This window comes from Typopeltis vanoorti, chromosome 1, assembly GCF_054136105.1.
Source record: "Typopeltis vanoorti isolate ZY-2024b chromosome 1, IOZ_Tvanoo_1.0, whole genome shotgun sequence".
In the NCBI taxonomy this organism is placed as follows: domain Eukaryota; kingdom Metazoa; phylum Arthropoda; class Arachnida; order Uropygi; family Thelyphonidae; genus Typopeltis; species Typopeltis vanoorti.
In genome coordinates this window covers 66,882,370-66,903,989 of record NC_143549.1, presented here as the reverse complement: position 1 = coordinate 66,903,989, position 21,620 = coordinate 66,882,370, and the positions used below count along the sequence as shown (strand labels likewise).

Sequence of the window (21,620 nt, the reverse complement as noted above, 5' to 3'; positions counted from 1 at the left end):
AAAAGACACCAATCGCACTTCCAGTAATACAAAAGCCCAGTTAATGGATAAAATTAAAACAGTTTTTGCGGCCCTTCCCAGGGAGACTGTAGCATCAGCTTGTTCGAGGTTCCAAAGCAGAATTGAAGCTGTGATCGATGCTAATGGTGGTTATTTTGAGTAAATCTTGTTGATAGTATTGTAATTAACTCTGCCTGTAATGTTTTTTTGTCAATTCATTAAATTTAATAGATACAAAGAAGATTTTCTTTTTCCTTACGAAACTGTCAAATTTATCCCGAACACCCTGTACCTTTACGTATAAAAATATTTTATCATTTGTCTATGGTTTACTTTTTGTTCACCAAGAAGTCTTATTTAAGTAAGACAAAGTTCTGGCTCTGATTAAACTATGATATATAGTCTTAACAGTGCAATTATTTTTACCCAGTGTCTCGTTATTGCACATGAAAAGATGCCATTCTTCATGTACATTGTTTTTGAATTTTCTATTATTCAAATATTTATATTGATGATGGTTATGAAGACAAACTAAAATATTTGATTTATGGTTTTTTTTTTTTTTTAAAAGACATCTGTACTTTGAATACATATTTCATGTTGTTCTGATGAATTCACACAGTTATCCCTCTAACTAGTAGCGCTCGATACAATTTAGGTTCTTGTTACTAGATGTCTCTAAAAAAAAAATTTACTATTCCTTTTCACTCAAAACACTCTTTCACAACTCCTAGCCCTTCCTAAATTCGACTTACCTTAGAGTACTGTGTACTGTTCTCATATTTGGTATGGGGCACCCAAAACCTCTCTAAGTGTTCTTAGATATATAGAAGAGGGCATTCTGCTAAGAGCTGATCTCTTTCTCTCTCTCACAGACTTTTATATGTCTGACAATCATTTCCTACTCTGCTATTCAGATCTCCAACAAAGACCAACTTTTCCTTTTTCATCGAGTCAGTTGCTTTCTCTAAAGCCTCAAAAAATTCCTCCTCTTCTACCTTAGCAGACCTTCTGTAGGACCATAGGCACAAATAAGTCTAATTGTCCAGTTCCCCATTCTGATATTTGCCCACATCACTATTTGAAATTGCTTTCCATCACTTTCATAGATGCTCTGCTTCTTTTGCACTGCTTTTAAAGGATACTTTCTTTCATGGGTATTGTTCCCACTATAGTTCCTTTATTTTCCTCTAATCATGCAAGAACAAAAGTATCCACTGGTTTGCATACAGTTCAAATCGCACAGCCTACCAAGTCCCTCTTAGTTCAGAACATTACCTTCCGCATTATGATCTACAGGATATCTCATGATGTGTCAATACCATATCAGGAAGCACAAAGTTATTTGATCAGCATTATGTTATCCTTTCTTTCATGCTTACACGGTGATCAGAACATATCTTCAAAAATTACTGAAACAACTACTGTGTTAGAGTAAAACTTCAGTTTAACATAAACCGAAATAACCCTCAATGTTTTGACCCTAACATTAAGGTCACCATCTGGAGCAGTGGTTCCAGACCTTTTCCACTTGTGTACCCCTTTTAAACCCATTTCTATATAAAAGTTTACCCCTTGTTTTTAAAATAGCTGTTTTTTAATATTGACAATTTTGTTCATTGCCTATCTTAATGTAAAATAGTGGAAATGAGGCAATGAATTGGGAAAGGAAAATTACTACACTAAAAGTAGAAACGTGGATGCGTACAATTAAATTAAAATTAAATTTCAAATAAATAAATAAAATAAGAATTTCCTCCACAACTTCTGAAACGGCTCACACCCCGTTACTCCCACTCTGACCTTTTCCCATCGATCCTTCCTCTTTCTCAAAAAATAGTCTATTTTCAGATCCTTCACTCACTCTCCCCACCTCTCACCCTTAATAATATTATACACATAAAAAAAAAAACTGGTTTTTTTTTTTTTTTTTCAAATAATTCCCCCATTACTTTACCCCCACTTTCCCAAACCCCCTTTCTTTAACAGCAAAGCATTCATATTGCTGGGATAAGGAGACAGCCAACAACATCCAAAAAAGGTATCTCTGAATTTTCCTCCTATATTATTTTTTGTACACATCAGTAATGTCCTAAGATTTGAGGGAAGAGCTAATGACATTGTAAAAAAGGGACTCCTAAATGAAAGTAGGCTATATTAGCCATAAAAATAAAGAAAAAAATTCCAAAATCTTACCCCCTATTTGTATTATTTGCTTCTTCTTGCATCACTTCCAAAATTTTTTGACAAGCTAATGAGCAGTTCTCTGGATTTCCATAAATAGTGATAACCTGAAAAAATACCCACGAAACATAAGCACAAAGCATTCTTGAATAATATAACATAATATTAAATAGAATAGAACACAAGTCTACAGATAAGTTTGTAGATGTTGGAAGAGTAAAACAACTATTTTCATGGCAATATTTCTTTTTTATAAAGCTGAAACCATTTATGATTAACCACAATTAGATTATAGATCAATAGATTGCCCTTGTGTGATATCATTTAAGTTATTTTTGATGATATTAAGTCAATGCTTCCACAGAACCAAATTATAAATTAAGTAATTACATTTTATTGAATTCAAACAAGAATTCTGAAAGTACAAAAAACTTGGCAGAAACACAAAGCATTACGACAATGTGTACAATGAATGAAACACTATCCTAATTATGTCCTCCTTAGGCTGGAGGGAGAGGTAGCTCTGGGCTGTTGGGCCAAAAGATAGCCTCTTACAGCTTTGGAGTCATATTAAAACAGGAGGGAAGAGGGTTATATGAATGCATCTCACCCATGAAGGATTATAAATCAATGGCAGTTAATGTCTAAATAATCCAGAACTTTAGAAACCAAACATAGAACTTTTCAAGCTACCAATAAACTAGGTGGTAGTTTCACTAGAGGTGATGAAATTTGCCTGCCACCTACACATGGTATATTGAAATTTGTCCAGTACTGCTAGAGATTAACCACCTTACTGGCCATTATGGACCAAATACGCATCCTCATATGCTTCGTATCCACCATGTATTTCAATGTAATCTTCTTCATGTATCTTCCTCAGTGAGAGAGTGCAGCACTATGTCCTTCCACTTCTCTCTGTTGGTGGCTTTCCTTTCTGTTTCTGCATAGCTATGTGATCCTGTCCATGATCTTATATCTTCAAGCCATGTCCATCGTTTTTTGCCTTTTGATCTTTTTCCCATAATTTTTCCTTCTAAAACTGTTAATATCCTCTGTCCTGATGAACCTCTCAGTACATGTCCTGCCAATCTCATGTTTCTCTGGATCATTTCCTATAATAAAGATCTGTGTTCTCATTCTCTGTAGGACATCTGTATTTGTCACATGTTCTGTCCATGGGATTTTCAGAGCTCTCCTATAGCATCACATTTCAAAGCCATTATCTGTTGCCTTACTCTCTTCTTGAATATCCAGGTCTCACTTCCATATGTGAAAATTGGCCACACTAATGTTCTTATCATTCTTTTCTTTGTCTTGATACTCACAGAACTTCTGAACAGATCTTTATTTTTCCAGAATGCATCTTTAGCTATGGCTGTTCTTATTTTTATTTCTTTATCTTGCTTTCCATCTGCAGTAAAGTAGGTGCCTAAATATTTGTATTATGTTCAATTTTCATTTTGTTTATGAATATTTCTGGCTCGGATCTGCTTTCTTTTGAGATTTTCATAATTTTTTTTTTTTTTTTTTTGCATTAATATCTGATCCAAATTCTTTACCTACTTCAATTAGTAGCTGCAGTAATTTGATTAATTTGTTTCTGTTTTCTGCTATTAGAATGGTATCATCAGCATATCTAAGATTGTTGTATTTTATACCATTGATACTAATTCCTGTTTTTTGTTTTTCAATCTTTTTCATCACTGTCTCACTATAGATATTAAACAGATTTGGTGAAAGGATACAACCGTGTCTAACTGCGCTTTTTATTTTCACCTCAGAAGTCTCAGAGTTAAACAGCTGCATTTTCTGTTTGGTGTAAATCATTTTTATAATCTTAAGTACATGATCTTCTATGTCTAATTTATCTAATATATTGAACATTTTATTACGTTTTACCCAGTCAAAAGCCTTCTGAAAGTCATGAAGCATATGTAAATGTTCCTATTTCTTTCAAGTGATCTTTCTATTAGTATCTATACAAATAAATAACGGAGCTTTTTATAAGGTTAAGTGAGTTTTTCCGTTATTTATTTGTATAGTTATGTCTACTCACGGTTTACCTCTTTTAAAACTTATTTCTATTAGTATTTTTAGTTCCAGGATAGCATTAATGGTTCCCATTCCTCTTCTGAAGCCTTTCTGTTGTTCACTCAATTCACTACTTATGGCTCTTTCAATTTGTTTGTTAACGAAGATTAAAATAATTTTAGATGCATGGGATATTAGGTTCACAGTTCTGTAATCCTCACAATTTTGTGCATTATGTTTCTTTGGAATTGGTATACATATAGATGTTGTAAAAACTTCAGGTAATTTTATTGCTTAATAGATGTCCTGAATGGATTCCACTAAATAGTTATTGCCAGTCAAAGCTTTCAGCAGCTCAGCTGGAATATTATCACACCCAGGGGATTTATTATTAGGAAGATTCTTAATTATATGTTCTAGCTCTTTTCTTGTGGGTAGAGTGATATCTGTTATGTTTAACTTAAGGTGTCGTGAATCATCCAACATGTTACCATTATCATCATCATAGAGATCTGATAAGTACTCCACCCATCTTCCATTTAACTTTTCCTTATCAATGAGTATGTTTCCATCTTTGTCCTTGATGTTATTCGACTGTGCGTTTTGTTTTTCCATTAAGTTCTTTCACTTTCAGGAATGCTTCTCTGGTTTTGTTCCTATTTTGTAATTCCTCTATCTCAGTGCACTGCCTATTTATCCCTTTTTCTTTCAATCTTTTACATAACTATTTGATTCTTTTATCCAAAGTTTTATATCTTAACCTTTCTTCTTCATTTGCTCCTCTTTTCCATGTTCTTCTTTCATCAATAAGGTTGATTACCTCGAGTTATCCATGGTTTTTTCTTTCTTTCTTGTTTATTGATGTGGTTTTTAGCAGATGTTATGATAGCTGCTTATAGTCTATTCCATTTAGAGGGTTCATTTTCGTTTTGCAACTGTGCAGACAGCAGTTCTGAAATATTTTCATTAAATTTTGATTTTATTATCAGATTCTGCACTATTTGCAGATCTCATTTTAGGGTTTGACTTCTTTTAAATTTTACTGTTTTCAGGTGAATATTCATCTTCATTAAGACCAGTCTATGATCAGATCCACAGTCAGCACTTGGCATCACCTTTGAGTTCCGCATTCCATTGAAGTAACATTGACCGACTACAATATAGTCTAATTGATTTTTGTATCTTCCATCCGGACTTTCCCATGTGTATCTTGCTGTTGGTTTTTGCTCAAAATAAGTGTTAGTTACGATGAGGTTGTGCTTGTTACAGAAATCAATCAGCTTTTGTCCTCTCTCATTCCGAATTCCTAGTCCAAATGGACCCACGTGTGTAGATGTTCTCTCTGATCCAACTTTTGCGTTCCAGTCACCCATAGCACAAATAACTATCTTTCTTGCCTCAGACTTCCTTTATACACCATTCTATTTCATCATACATAATATTTATTTCTGCTTCCTCATTCTGTTCTGTAGGAGCATATATTTGGATGATCAGCATATCTCTAGGTTTAGATTTCACTAGAATTGCCATTACTCTCATTTTTTGATTATATGGATAATGTTTTTATTAGTTTCTTCTCACAAAACGCTATGCCTCTTCTTGATATTTCACCACCTGACGTATATATTTTATATATCTTATCATTTGGAAGTTGACTCAAAATCTGATGATCCTTTCCAAAAAGTTTCATTTATTCCTAGTATACTGATATTTGATCTCTCCATCTCTCTCATCACATTAGCCAATTTCCTGCATTTATTCAATCCTCTTTTTTTTTTTTTTTTTTTTTTAACAGAATGGGCTGCCAGAACCATCCAACCTCCAATATGAATGGAGGACCGCAGCTGTCATTGGTTAGCAGGTCCCATGGACCTAGCTGGAAGGCCTACAAAGGCCTCCATGATAACCTTGACATCTATAGAAGTCTTGGCCAGTAGTGTGGTTAAGCTGTTGCATTACCTGGTTAAGAATTGGGCAATTGGGACAAATGGAATATCAGCACATATGTTAATGCAGTGTTGAGTCAAATTAATTAGGCATTTGGCATGTTTGTATAATTTAAGGCTCAGCTTAGGAAAGATACCATAAAATGGAAAGAACATATGACAGCTCTGTTGTACAAAAGTGGTGCAAAAACAGATGTGTAACTACTGATTTGTCAATATCTCTGGTGTGGTGGTGAAGATTTTAGAGAAGTTCATAAGAACTTTCATATAGAAATAGATAAACAAGCTATACTCTACAAGGAACAGCATAGGTTTACTTAAGGAAGGTCATGTTTTGGTAATTTGCTTATATTTTATAGCAATGTTACAGCCAAGAGGCAAAGGATACACTATGATGCTATTGAATTTTGCTGAGGCATTTGACAGGATACCACACAAAAGGCTGTTGCATAATCTAGAGAATATTGGTTTGGAATATAAACTCTTCACTTGGATAAGTGAATGGCTGACAGAAAGGTATCAAAAATTGTATACAGTGGGTGTGAATGTACCAGATTTAAGGTAACCACTGGTATAACTCAGGGTTCAATTCTTGGACAATTGCTGCTCAGTATATAGATAAATGACATTAGGATTTCATGCACAACATGATATCTACCAGCTGGCACACAGAACAACTTTGCTCATCTTCATTCATCAATAACTCCATCTCCATGAATTATATGCTGGTTAAATGAAGAATGCAATCCAGAAATGGAAATTAAAAGTTAGAATTGAAATGGAAATTTCAATTCTAAGAAACAAATTTTCTACTGATGAAATCACTGTGCAACTGCAATTTAAACTTAGACTACGCATAGTTAAATGCTATGCATGGTGTGTATTGTACGGTGTAAAAATTTGGAGCTTAAAGACAACATCAATAAAAAAAAAAATTGAAGCCTTTGAGATGTGGTTATACAAACAAATATTAAAAATCCCAGACAGCAAACTCTGATGTTCCAAGAAAAGTTCAATTTGTGGGGGTTACCTGATGTGGCATTCACTTAAAGTCATATTACATGAAAGAACTGCAGCTGTTTCCAGGAGGATGGTTCAACAAGAATGTGGTTATACAAACAAATGTTAAAAATCCCACAGACAGCAAACTCCAGGAAGTACTGTAACAAATGGGGAAATCATGTGAACTTTTAGATACCATAAAAATAAGAAAAACTGCATATCTTGGTCACCTACTTTGTAAGATACTTCAATTAATTATAAAAAGGGAAAAAGAGAACAAGGAAGATGAAAATCAGTGGACTGACATGAGTTCTGAGGAATTGTTCAAAATTTGCCAAGGTGGTCACTGACAGTTTTAATGTGTGCACAGAATGGGCTGAGCAGAATGATACGCCATTCCACAAAATTTTATTGCTAATGCAGTTCTGAGAAGCATTCGAAAAAAGTTTAGCTTCCAAGAAGCAAAAGAAAATCAGTGACTTTTTACAAAGAAATAAAACTGTGTTATTGTGTGAAACTTTTTTTTGTGTTGCGTACAGGAAAGTTTTTTTTTATTTTATTATTTTAAATGCAAATTAAGTTATGTACTGAACTATGCAATTTTATTATCAGAATCCTCAACAATACAGGTACATACAAACTAAATTTTTTACTGAAATAAACTTGTATACTGTATTATTTTAAAGTTTTACATTACAGTAGCTTTTTTTCTATCACTTCATTTATTCAGAATTAAATTGATGTACCATTAGAATCAGATTATTTTTGTTTTAAAAGCTAGTTATTGTTGTCTCTTGGGGGGAAATTCACTAATCCAAACGAGCACAGTTTTTATTAGTTCGAATTAGCTAGATACCACTTTATTATTATTATTTTTTTTTTTATAAAAATTCAATAGTGACAAAATTTAATTTTGTTAAATGTAGGTTGATTTTTGGTTTATGCACTCCAGAAAATTTTAACAACCTAAATACCAAATTTCAAGCTGTAAACAAATCCGAACTTATACCATGAATCATTACAAGCAAGTCAAAATTACAGGAAAATGATCCAGAGGATTCATATCTTAATCTTCTGGATGACTAAGATATGAGTGATTGATTCAGTTAGAAATGGACCAATTTGGAAAAAAATTTAATACATAACTAATCACATTATGAGACTATCTGGTAAATTCTGAATTCCACCATTTGATTCTTTTTGTATTGCAGTTGTTTGAGCTTTTATTATACACTGCCCATTAATAGAAGGAGCTGAATGGTGCAAATTCTGCTAAGATTGAGAATATATTCCAGTCAGCCTGATCTATTTTTGTGATATCCATGATGGAATACAGGTTGTCCATATTCAATCACTGATTATACCCACAGATTACAATACTCAACTATGACATGAGGTCATCCTTGGATATATCAGCACGGATGGTAGACAGTTGTAGCACAATAAGAGATTCTACATTCTACTAGGAGAAAGTATAAATTGCCACCATCCATCAGTATTAAGTGGAACTTATTTGAAAGGGACATGTTGCCCACTAGAGTGACACCTTGTCAACTGGCAGGTCCCTAATCCTGTTCTTGCAGATAGAAGTAAATTGCAATGTAGTGTTCTCAAGTTCAAATAAATCTCTTACAGATGGAAGCATGATGGCTTATGTTTCTGCAAGATGACCTTGATCATCTGGGTTTTAGGAAAATTGCCGATTCCATCGTAGAAATGTTATTTACATGTTTAGTAGATGTATCTGGCTGCCAGTTTCGTGAGATTTGCTTTTACCAGTCTGATTTTAATTCTTATGGATGTCACTCAATATTTTAATTCAGAGCAATGTTATAATTATGACAAATAATTTTGTCATTTTCTTGTCTGATGTTCCAAGAAAAGTTCAATTTGTAGGGGTTACCTGATGTGGCATTCACTTAAAGTCACATTACATGAAAGAACTGCAGCTGTTTCCAGGAGGATGATTCAACAAGAATGTCTCCTGAACAGAGTTTAAACTGATTTTGGGGATCTACCATTTCCAACCCTTCTGGACAAAGTAGGGTGATATTCTTCTAATCAGCTGCCTGTTGAATATATAATCAGAAATGATTGCATATTTGCAAGTCTGCCCCACATTCTAATTACCATAATTTCTGTTATTCAGTCTCACAAGATCTTTGAGATTGGGAGAAATTAATAAGAATATGAAAAATATTAATCAGAATACAGGATTTGAATGGCATGTTAGCCGTGTGTGCTATGAGAATTTACAGGATAACTGGCAGTGTCTCTAATAAGCAGTTTAAGTCTTGGCTTTGGCAAGGTTCCAAGGAAGTGCAAACAGGTTAGGACGGTTCATTACAATAAATGTGGTTCAAGACAGAGGTCTCAAGAGCAGTCGTTACAGTACTGAAAAAGTTCATTAAAGGCTAAAATTCATTTTATAATAAACTGACAGTGCAACAGATTAAAAGAAATGGCTACAACATGATACCAGCTAGAATTTGATAAGCTATGTGACAGAATGCTAACCAGACTGCTTTCAATCTTTATTGAGGTCTCATCAGCCAGACCCCAGGAGGGACCTTCGCTCCTAGGTCTGGACCTATTATGCATTGCATTATACACAACAGAAGGGGGGGGGGGGGCTTTGCATTATGGGGTACATACTGCTTACTTGGGAAAAGGATTAAACCAGAGTATAAAATTTCTTGGTATCTTTAAAGTATAAATAGAAGTTATTGGGTTTCTTGGAGGATGAGATGATGGGGGAGCATTTACAGGAAAGTGACCACGAGAGCTATCCAGAGCTCTGTTTATTGCTCCCTATAAGGATTGATGGAGGTGTGTTTGGGTTGCATAATTTTGCTAACTGGAGAGGGGAAAAAGGGGACATGACAAACATAAGTTACTAAATTAAAGATGCCAAAAAATCATCCAAGTGTAAGCAATCAAAGTTTGCACATGAAGTATCTTCACAACTAATTAATAACTTCACATTAACTGCCTTAGTATCCCATAATGCTTTGCATTATGGGAAAGATCACTACCCAGACCAGTTTCAACCTTTGAATTTAACAATAGGAGCCAGATCCAGTAAAGATACCAATGGTGAAGTAGCATAGAGGTCATATTTCCCATATGCAAGTAGTGAAAAGATTTAACATACCTTATTAAAACACTCTGTATTAGATTGGTTATAATACATTTTAGAAAATTATGGAGACAACTACTGTGTTTGAGTAAAACTTTAGTTTTATCCAAAATCCACATTCGACATTTCGACCTTTATATCAAGGTCATCTTCTGGAGCATATATACTATATATATACAGAGAAACAAGCTGCACTACAATCGACATGGTTTGTTAAAGATACTGACCAACCGTTACAACAATTATTGGCTTGACCACTGGTGGGGAAAAAAAAAAAAAAAAAAACTTGCATCAACGCTAGAGTCCTATTAATATTATCTATTGATTGTAAAATTACATTGGGAGCAACAACAAGTCTATATATATTTTAACACCATGATTATACATATAAATTCCAACCAGTTGATACGGAATGGTTTCCAATACTAGCTGAAGTTGCCTAAAGCCCTGAAGTATGCTGGCTACTAAATATTAAATAGGCTGAATGTGTGCCATCCAGATTCTTGGAATTTTCATGCCACCATTATTGTCGATATTTGGGTGGTTAATCAGAATTTCGGAAGGAAATTTCAGAAAGAAGGAAGCTTGCGAAATTTTGATAAACCACCCAAATATCAACAATAATGGTAACATGAAAATTCCAAGAATCTAAATATATTTTTCTAAAATGTATTCAGATCACCGTGTAAGCCTAAAAGAAAAGATTGGTTATAAATTAAAGATACTAAAAAATTCTTATTTAATCTTTTATCCAAGTGCAAGCAAACAAAGTCTGCATAAGAAGCATCTTCTATAAGTTACTAAAGGGATCATATAAGATTGGCACAAGTTTTTCAATACACAGAGAGAGAACCAAAGGGTTATCCCCCTAGAAGCAGTGCAAAATAGCTAGTAAGGATGTGTGGACTAGCTTCGAGAGTGGTGATTAAGTGAAATGGATAGCCAGATGAGTCCCCTGATAGTGAATCTCATGCGATGAATCCAATTTCATTGAGATACTGATTTCCTAGTACCCTCAAGGGATGCACAGGCTAATATGACAGTACTATATGATTACGTTTACTGTTACTAATCTATCAACAATTTTCATCCAATAGATTACTAGTCAATACTCCATATTTTCCCATCTCAGTCTTTTTCCCTATCATCAAAAAATTGCTTTGCTAATCTTTCCTCTCCCATTATTTCATACCATGCTAGAGAAAACCTAACAGCATTCTTGAATGCTATCAATGTCAGTTTCCTTCCCAATATCTTCATTTTCCCTCTAACCTTTCTAAGAAGTCTCATATCCGTTGTCTCCTAACTGCTTCATTTTTAATTCAACTCTCATATTAATAACATAAAACTGGTTCAAATACTGGTTTTCGCTTTATTCTCTTATTCCATATAAATGTATGAATATACATGTCCATGCGGTTAGCCTAGTGGCTTTGAGCTTCGCAGCCATATGACTGGGGAAGGAATGTCCTAGGTTCGATTCCTGTCGATGACATGAGGAGTGAGGAGCTGAAGGATCTTCCTCACCCATAGCCACGTTAGCCAGCCTCGGGCATGGACAGCAGGGCTTTTTCTGTCAGTTTATCTGGCGTTTTTTTATCCTGCAAGCAGACAAACCGACCCCGTCAACACACAGGGATACAGCCAGGAATACTACGAGGCATAGGGGTGACCATTCTATCCTCTTATTTCGGTTCCGAAATCCAAGCATGCTTGTGGGCCTTAAAGGCCTGTTAAAGCCATTGAGATAGACATAAATACATATTAACTGAAACCTACCATATCAGCTTTACATATTCGGTTGTCTATGTCCTTATTTAAAATGCCATTTTCACTAAAAACAATGCCTAAATAGCTGAAATATTTCGCTTGTTCTATAGCTTCTCCACTGAGAGTGTATATGGATTTTTCTCAACTTCTACCTATTCTCATAATTGTGATCCACTGATGATTTTCATGACAAATCTGTTACAGCTGTTATTCAATTTAATAAGAGATAATTATGAAGAATGGAGCTGGATGAGTTTAGGAGTGCAACATATTATCTGCATAAAGCAAAGAATTAAGTTTGATATTCCCAATTCTCATATCAGGTTTAATGCCAATTACTTTCATAATGTGATCCATATAGACAAGTGGAAATAGTGTACACACCTGATTTTACATGAAACCAACTCCTTGTACTTAGTTTCTAACTGTTGACTTAATTATATTAAAGTGTCTACTGCTCTGAAAAATCTTCCAGCTTTTTCCTGGGCACGTTACACGTGCCTTTTCCTGCTTCCAGTCTTTGATCAAGTTATTTCTAACCTAGCTTTCATATCCATAAGTTAAAGTTGCTTTGAACAATGTCTTGTATGCAGTTAGTTGAATGTTTGCCCAATTTCTCTTATGCCATACAAATTTATTCTGCTGACTTCCTACCATACCAGTGGCAAGAAGTCAGCTGAACTCTGTGTGCTAATTCTATTTTCAAATTTAATTTGCCATCTTTACTAAAAATTGTGCATAAATAATCTAAGTTTTATTTGTTCTATAGGTTTTTCCATTCAGGACACAGATAACATTTTCAATGTTTCTGCCTATTTTCATTATGTCTTTTTAATGCTGATTTTCATACCCAAATTTATTACAGCAATTATTCCATTTAATCAGAGAATCCGTAGGATTTCTGCTCAGGACATGGACTGGTTATTACTAACACCATGTTCCAACATAAAAATGTGCACAAATTCACATGGAGAGAAGAGGCTAGGAATAAGAAAACTCTCATTGACTATGTTATTGTTGATAGTGATGTTTTCTCCCTGGTGCAGGACACCAGAGTGTATAGAGGATTTGAAATTGGAAGTGATCACTATTTAGTCTTGAGCAGGATAAAATTGAATTTCATATTGAAAAGAATAACATCTAAGAAAGTTATAAAGCGAATAAAAGTTGAGCAGCTCTCAGATGTAAACTGTAGACTAAAATACAGAAAGATTATTGAAAAGAAAATGAAAGAGTTTGAGAACAGGAATCAAACCTTGGAGATTCAGTGGCAAACTCTGAAAAAAATATTTATTGATTCTGCCAGAGAGGCATGTGGTGAGGTTGTGTGCAATGATAGAAAAATCAGAACTCCCTGGTGGACACAGGAAGTTAAAGAGGCAGTGAAGGAAAAGAAGAAAGCATATCAAAAGTTCCTGGCAAATAAGTCAGCTTGTGCTCTTACAGAATACAGAGACAAATGTAAGAAAGCAAAACAGTGTGTAAAACTAGCTAAACGAAAGTCATGGGAAGACTTTGGCAAGAATATAGAAAATAAATATCAAGACGGTGGCAAATTGAAGAAGCTTAGGAATGGAGGAAAGAGTGCTGTAAAAGGAGTTAGAGATGATAAAGGTGACATGAAAACAGGAGAAAAAGATATCCTTCAAGTATGGAGTAATTACTTTGAAAAACTGCTAAATGAAACAAGCAGTGATGACAGCATAGTGATAAAAAAACACTGACCAGGCATGCAGTCAGGAATACATATCCATACTTGAAGTCCAAAAAGCCATCAAAGGCTTGAAATGTGGAAAGGCAGCAGAAGTAGATGATATTCGACCAGAAATGCTGAAGTATGGTGGTATAAAAGTCTTACAGTAGCTGCACTGCATAGTTCAGAAAGCCTGGACAGAGGGACGAATTCCCGATGATTGAAGTAGAGCTCCCATAGAACCAATATATAAAAAGGGAAATAAAACTGAATGTGAGAATTAGAGGTATTTCCCTACTGAGTGTTCCTGGCAAGATCTATGCAAGTATACTTGAGAAACGGTTGAGAAGAATTGTGGAAGAAAAGCTTGGTGAAGAACAAGCTGGATTCAGGCCAAATAGAGGCTGTCAGGATCAGATTTTCACTTTATGACAAATAGTTGAGAAAGCATGGGAATATAACAAAGATCTGTATTTAAGTTTTGTCGATTTGGAAAAGGCATATGACAAGGTGCCAAGAGAGAAGCTATTCAATACGCTGCAGTTATATGGTGTCAATGGGGCATTATATCAAGCAATACTTAGTCTATTTGAGTTGCAAGTCAGCAGTTAGAATTGAAGGAAGTACAGGAAGATGGTTTAATGTTAAATCTGGTGTGAGACAAGGATGTACATTATCCCCTCTATTATCATCATCATCAAATTCCTGCCATGTACCCTCAAGGGGTGTACAGGATATGACAGTACTACATGAAAAAATATCATTACTAACTTCCTATCTACAATTTTCCTCCAAATCAGCCTGTTACTTGTCAAGACTCCAACATGATCAGATCTTATATTTCTATCGTCTAAGGCACTTTGTACCGTATCAATCCACCTATATCTTGGTCTTCCTCTGGGTCGTTTTCCTGCCAACCTGGCAGAGAACACTTGTTTTGCTAATCTTTCCTCTTCCATTCTATTTAAGTGACCATACCATCTGAGATTAGCTCTGCTAACGCATTCCTGGATGCTGACAATGTCAAGTTCTTTCCTAATATCCTCATTTTTAATATGATATTGCCATTGATGCCATCTGTTCAAGCCTCTAATCTTTCTCAGGACTCTCATATCTGCGGTCTCTAGTCTTTGGTCAAGTGTTTTACTTCTGACCCAGCTCTCAGATCCATAAGTTAAAATTGGTTGGAACACAGTCTTGTATACAGCTAATTTAGTGTTCCGACTAATTTCTTTCTTATTCCATATGAATTTATTCAATCGACTTCCCACGATACCAGCTTTGCTGATTCTGTTGTCTATTTCTATATTTAGTTTACCATCTTCAGTAAAAATTGTGCCTAAGTAGCTGAAATGTTTTACTTGTTCCACAGGTTCTCCATTCACAACACAGTTGACATTTTCAATGATTCTGCCTATTTTCATTGTCTTTGTCTTTTTATTGCTGACCTTCATACCATATCTATTACAACAGCTGTTCAATTTAGTCAGAGAATCTTGCAGACTTGTAGCGGATTTATTTAGAAGTATAACATCATCCGCATAAAGCAAAGAGCTGACATTAACATCTCCAATTTTGATATCAGGTTTAATACCACATTCCTTCATAACGTGATCCATATAGATAATGAATAACAGAGGGGATAATGTACATCCTTGTCGCACACCAGATTTAACATTAAACCATCTTCCTGTACTTCCTTCAATTCTAACTGCTGACTCACAACTCAAATAAAGACTAAGTATTGCTTGATATAATGCCCCATTGACACCATATAACTGCAGCGTATTGAATAGCTTCTCTCTTGGCACCTTGTCATATGCCTTTTCCAAATCGACAAAACTTAAATACAGATCTTTGTCATATTCCCATGCTTTCTCGACTATTTGTCGTAAAGTGAAGATCTGATCCTGACAGCCTCTATTTGGCCTGAATCCAGCTTGTTCTTCACCAAGCTTTTCTTCCACAATTCTTCTCAACCGTTTCTCAAGTATACTTGCATAGATCTTGCCAGGAACACTCAGTAGGGAAATACCTCTGTAATTCTCACATTCAGTTTTATTTCCCTTTTTATATATGGGTACTATGAGAGCTCTACTCCAATCATCGGGAATTCGTCCCTCTGTCCAGGCTTTCTGAACTATGCAGTGCAGCCACTGTAAGACTCTTATACCACCATACTTCAGCATTTCTGGTCGAATATCATCTACTTCTGCTGCCTTTCCACATTTCAAGCCTTTGATGGCTTTTTCTACTTCAAGTATGGATATGTATTCCTGACTGCATGCCTGGTCAGTGTTTTTTTATCACTGTGCTGTCATCACTGCTTGTTTCATTTAGCAGTTTTTCAAAGTAATTACTCCATACTTCAAGGATATCTTTTTCTCCTGTTTTCATTTCACCTTTATCATCTCTAATTCCTTTTACAGCACTCTTTCCTCCATTCCTAAGCTTCTTCAACAACCTCCAGAATATTTTGCCACCTTCTTGATATTTAATTTCTATATTATTGCCAAAGTCCTCCCATGACTTTTGTTTAGCTAGTTTTACACACTGTTTAGCTTTCTTACATTTGTCTCTGTATTCTGTAAGAGTAAAAGCTGACTTATTTGCCAGGAACTTTTGATATGCTTTCTTCTTTTCCTTCACTGCCTCTTTAACTTCCTGTGTCCACCAGAGAGTTCTGATTTTTTTATCTTTGCACACAACCTCACCACATGCCTCTCTGGCAGAATCAATCAATGTTTCCTTCAGAGTTTGCCACTGAATCTCCAAGGTTTGATTCCTGTTCTCAAACTCTTTCATTTTCTTTTCAATAATATTTCTGTATTTTAGTCTACTGTTTACATCTGAGAGCTGCTCAACTTTTATTCGCTTTAAAACTTTCTTACATGTTATTCTTTTCAATATGAAATTCAATTTTATCCTGCTCAAGACTAAATAGTGATCACTTCCAATTTCAAATCCTCTGTACACTCTGGTGTCCTGCACCAGGGAGAAAACATCACTATCAACAATAACATAGTCAATGAGACTTTTCTTATTCTTAGCCTCTTCTCTCCATGTGAATTTGTGCACATTTTTATGTTGGAACATGGTGTTAGTAATAACCAGTCCATGTCCTGAGCAGAAATCCAACAGATATTTGCCATTATTATTAGCTTTGCTCTTTTCTCCAAATTTTCCCAAAATATTTTTGTATGTCTCACAATCATTTCCTACTCTACTATTTAGATCCCCAACAAGGACCAAATTTTCCTTTTTCATTGTGTCAGTTGCTTTTTCTAAAGCCTCAAAAAATTCCTCCACTTCTACCTTAGTAGAACCTTCTGTGGGACCATATGCACAAATAAGTCTCATTGTCCAGTTCCCCATTCTCATATTTGCCCACATTACTCTACTTAAGACTGACTGCCATTCAAGAAGATTAGCCTCGTATTTTGTGTTGAATACTATGGCTACTCCTTTTCCTTGATTGTTATTGCCTGAATATAACATTTTGTATTTATTGCTCAGAAAGATCTCACCAGTTTTGGTCTTTTTTGTTTCAGTCACCCCTATTATGTCGATCTGGTACTTATCTAATTCCTCAGCTAGCTCCATTTCTTTGCCATTCAGGCTTCTTACGTTCATAGTACCGATCTTTAACTCTGGTGATGTTGAGTTGGGGTTTGTTTTCATATTTGTTCCAGTAGCTGACTTTTCGCTGTTCGCCCTGGTTCCCTGGCGAAAACAACGGGGGCCTTGTTTAACCGGGCGACGCCCCAGCCGGCATGAAATTTTGTCATGTTGTACCATCATTTTTTATTTTGGTTTAACCAATAATAATACAATTTGTTCGGCTAAATCACAAATTGCCAGCCCATCCTCGTTCGTTCAGTATCAAAGTAGATACCCAACAGGGTGCACCACGAGAAGGTGAAGATTGGACATTAGGTCAGAAGCCCTGGTCGGTTCTCCGCATTCCTTTAAAGGCTATGTGGAGGTCTCCTCTCAGTTATACATCTTTGACCCTTAAGCACCCCCCCCCCCCTCTATTATTCATTATCTATATGGATCACATTATGAAGTGGTATTAAACCTGATATTAAAATTGGAGATGTTAACGTCAGCTCTTTGCTTTATGCGGATGATGTTATACTTCCTAAATAAATCCGCTACAAGCCTGCAAGATTCTCTGACTAAATTGAATAGCTGTTGTAATAGATATGGTATGAAGGATAGCAATAAAAAGACGAAGACAATGAAAATAGGCAGATTCATTGAAAATGTTAACTGTGTTGTGAATGGAGAACCTGTGGAACAAGTAAAACATTTCAGCTACTTAGGCACAATTTTTACTGAAGATGGTAAATTAAATAAAGAAATAGAGAAGTGAATCAGCAAAGTTGGTATGGTCGGAAGTCAATTGAATAAATTCATATGGAATAAGAGAGAAATTAGTCGGAACACTAAATTAGCTGTATACAAGACAGTGTTCAAACCAGTTTTAACTTATGGATCTGAGAGCTGGGTCAGAAGTAAAACACTTGACCAAAGACTAGAGACCGCAGATATGAGAGTCCTGAGAAAGATCAGAGGCTTGAACAGATGGCATCAATGGCAATATCATATTAAAAATGAGGATATTAGGAAAGAACTTGACATTGTCAGCATCCAGGAATGCGTTAGCAGAGCTAATCTCAGATGGTATGGTCACTTAAATAGAATGGAAGAGGAAAGATTAGCAAAACAAGTGTTCTCTGCCAGGTTGGCAGGAAAACGACCCAGAGGAAGACCAAGATATAGGTGGATTGATACGGTACAAAGTGCCTTAGACAATAGAAATATAAGATCTGATAATGTTGGAGTCTTGACAAGTAACAGACTGATTTGGAGGAAAATTGTAGATAGGAAGTTAGTAATGATGTAATTTTTTCATGTAGTACTATCATATCATGTACACCCCTTGAGGGTACATGGCAGGAATTTGATGATGATGATCAGAGAATCCTGCAGACTTGTCCTGGATTTATTTAGGAGTACAACACTACCTGCATAAAGTAAGAAGCTGAGATTAACATTGCCAATTTTGATATCAGATTTAATACCACTTTTGTTCATAATGTGACCCATATAGATAATTAATAATATTGAAGATAACGTGCATCCTTGTCACAACTTGATTTCACATCAAACTATCTTCCTGTACCTCCTTCAATTGTAACTGCCAACTTAGAGCTTAATACAATGTCCCATTCACAACAATATAACTGTTGGAGCAAATTTTCTCTGGCACCTTATGCCTTTTCCAGATTTATAAAACTTAAATACAGATTAGCATTTCTGGTCAAGAAGTACTTCCAGTTGCATTTCCACATTTCAGGTTTCTGTTAGCCTTTTCTGCTTGAGTACTGATAGATTCATCCCGGATGGTATTTCTGTTGAATGTTTTCAATCATGCTATCTGCAAGTTTTCATTTAGTAATCTTTCAAATTACTCTAGACATCCAAAATATCTCAGTTTTCACATCAACTTTATCATGCGATTCCTTTTACAGTAATCTTTCCTCCATTTCAGAGTTTGTTCAATAGCTTCTAGAATATTTTACCACATTCCTGATATTTATTTTCTATGTTCTTAGCAAAGTAATCCCATGACTTTTCTTTAGCTAGTTTTACACAATGCTTCACTTTATTACATTTTTCTCTACATTCTTAAAGAGAATAAGCTGACTTATTTGCCAGGAACTTTCAATATGCTTTCTTCTTTTCCTTGATTACTTTTAACTTCATAAGTTAGAGGTAGTCAAGAAAAATTAGAATTCCATAGAGTTCTGAGTTTTCTATTGTTGCAGATTACCTCACCACCCAACTCCATCTGAATCAATGTTTTCTTCAGGGTCTGCGACCGAATATTCATGGTTTAGTTATCGTTTTCAAACTCCTTCAGCTTTTCTTGAATAATGTTTGTGTATTTGAGTCCACAGTTCACCTCTGATAGCTATTCGACTCTTATTCATTTCAGAGCTTTCTAACATGCCCTTTTGTTTCAATATGAAATTCAATTTTATCCTGCTCAACACTGAACTATGTTATTGTTGAAAATGGTACTTTCCTGGTTCAAGACAAGAGTATACAAATACTCTGTATACGCTTGTCTTGAAACAGAAAAGTCAACAATAACATTTTTATTCCATCTTTTCTCTGTGTGAATTTGTGCACATTTTTATGTTAGAACACAGTGTTAATAATAGCCAGGTAATATCCTCAGCAGAAATCTAGCAGGTATTTATAATTATTAAGTTTGCTCTTTTCTCCAAATTTTTCTGTTAGGATTTCAAATAAGGACCAACGTTTCTTTTTCATCGTCTCAGCTGCCTTCTGTAATGTCTCAAAAAATTCTTCCACTTCTTCCATAATAGAACCTTCTGTGGAACCATAAGCACAAATAAGTAATTGTCCAGTTCCCCATTCTGAAATATATTCTTTACACACACACAATATATATGTCAGTGTGTGTGTCTTCCTTCGTGCGGCCAAGCACCGCACGAAGGAAGACTTGGTTTCGAGTCTAGCCAGCGACTAGAGGAAATTTTTCTAAGCCTTTTTTCGACCGGTTCCCGAGTTAGTCAATCTCTGGCATGGGCAAGCAGGTTTTTCGTCCTGTAAACTCAAGAAAATCGACCGTAGAACCCACATTATTTCAGACATTAAATATATTGTGTTAGGGACCACGAGATGGCGGCACATTTGAGCCGTCTCCCTTCACTGTGTACCGCTTAATTAGCGATAGCCTTGAGCCATCTATCTCTGATTGGGTACCAGTGGAGATTGAACTGCCCACTCAGTCCAAAAAGTTAGATAGAGCTAAGTGGCCTCGCCTACTCCCTTATACGGGAATAAAAAGGCATTAGCTGTTTTATATATATATATATATATATATATATATATATATATATATATATATCAAAACCCATGGTAGTTTTTTTAAAGTCTTACAGAAAATGCCACAGAGAAGATGTATATGGAATTCGAAGAGGGGAAGGAAAAAAAATTGCTACAGTATGTTTAAAGTCAGCAAGTGAACATGTGCTGATTAGCTGTTGCCAATATGTTTATAGGAACATGGAAGAATGATGGTAACCTAATTAGTGTTACAGAAGAGGCATAATAGATGAAAAAGTGGTGAAGTGTGGTTCAATATCATAAAAACAGCTAAGGTCATACCGCACAAATCTGTGAGAGCAATACAAAAGGTAATAAGTCAAACTGGGACAAAATAAGCATATTAAACATGCAAAATGGTATTTTATATAAAATGTATATGATCTTTAAAAGGTGATAAATATTAATGCACTTATATTTTAAAAATGGAAATAACACCTGATGAATCTAATGTAAGTGTATAGGTCTAGACATGAATATGAAGGGTCAGGAGTGCTTAAGGGGTCAAAGCTGTATAACTGAGAGGAGACTTCCACAGCCTTTAAAAAGGAATGCAGACAACCGACCAGGGCTTCTGACCCAATGTTCAATCCTCACCTTCTCATGGTGCACCCTGTTAGGTATCTACCTGGATACTGAACGAACAAGGATGGGCTGGCAATTTGGGATTTAGCCAACCAAATTGTAACCCCCAAGGTCTCTATTCCATGATGACAAATTGAGATAAAAGTATGTCATATGATTTACCTGTAAATGGTGCAGGGGACAGGCAGATGGTGAAAGCTTAAGCAAGCTAACCATTTCTGCTATCTATCAACTGATACTGTATCCGCAGAAATGGTTAGCTTAAGCAAGTTTAGCTAATCAACTGATACTGTATAGCAGAAATGGTTAGCTTAAGCAAGTTTAGCTAATCAACTGATAC

The 21,620-nt window shown here is 35.4% G+C and overlaps 1 protein-coding gene across 9 annotated transcripts in view; it reads right to left on the bottom strand.

The window, feature by feature from the left end:
* The window catches only part of Imp (IGF-II mRNA-binding protein), a 414,462-nt gene that overhangs the window by 90,354 nt on the left and 302,488 nt on the right, over window positions 1-21,620 (bottom strand). For all 9 annotated transcript variants that reach the window (XM_090397775.1, XM_090397794.1, XM_090397752.1 and 6 more), the window contains one exon: window positions 2,197-2,291. In XM_090397775.1, the coding sequence (XP_090253901.1) occupies window positions 2,197-2,291 (95 nt within the window). The remainder of the gene's footprint in view (window positions 1-2,196; window positions 2,292-21,620) is intronic.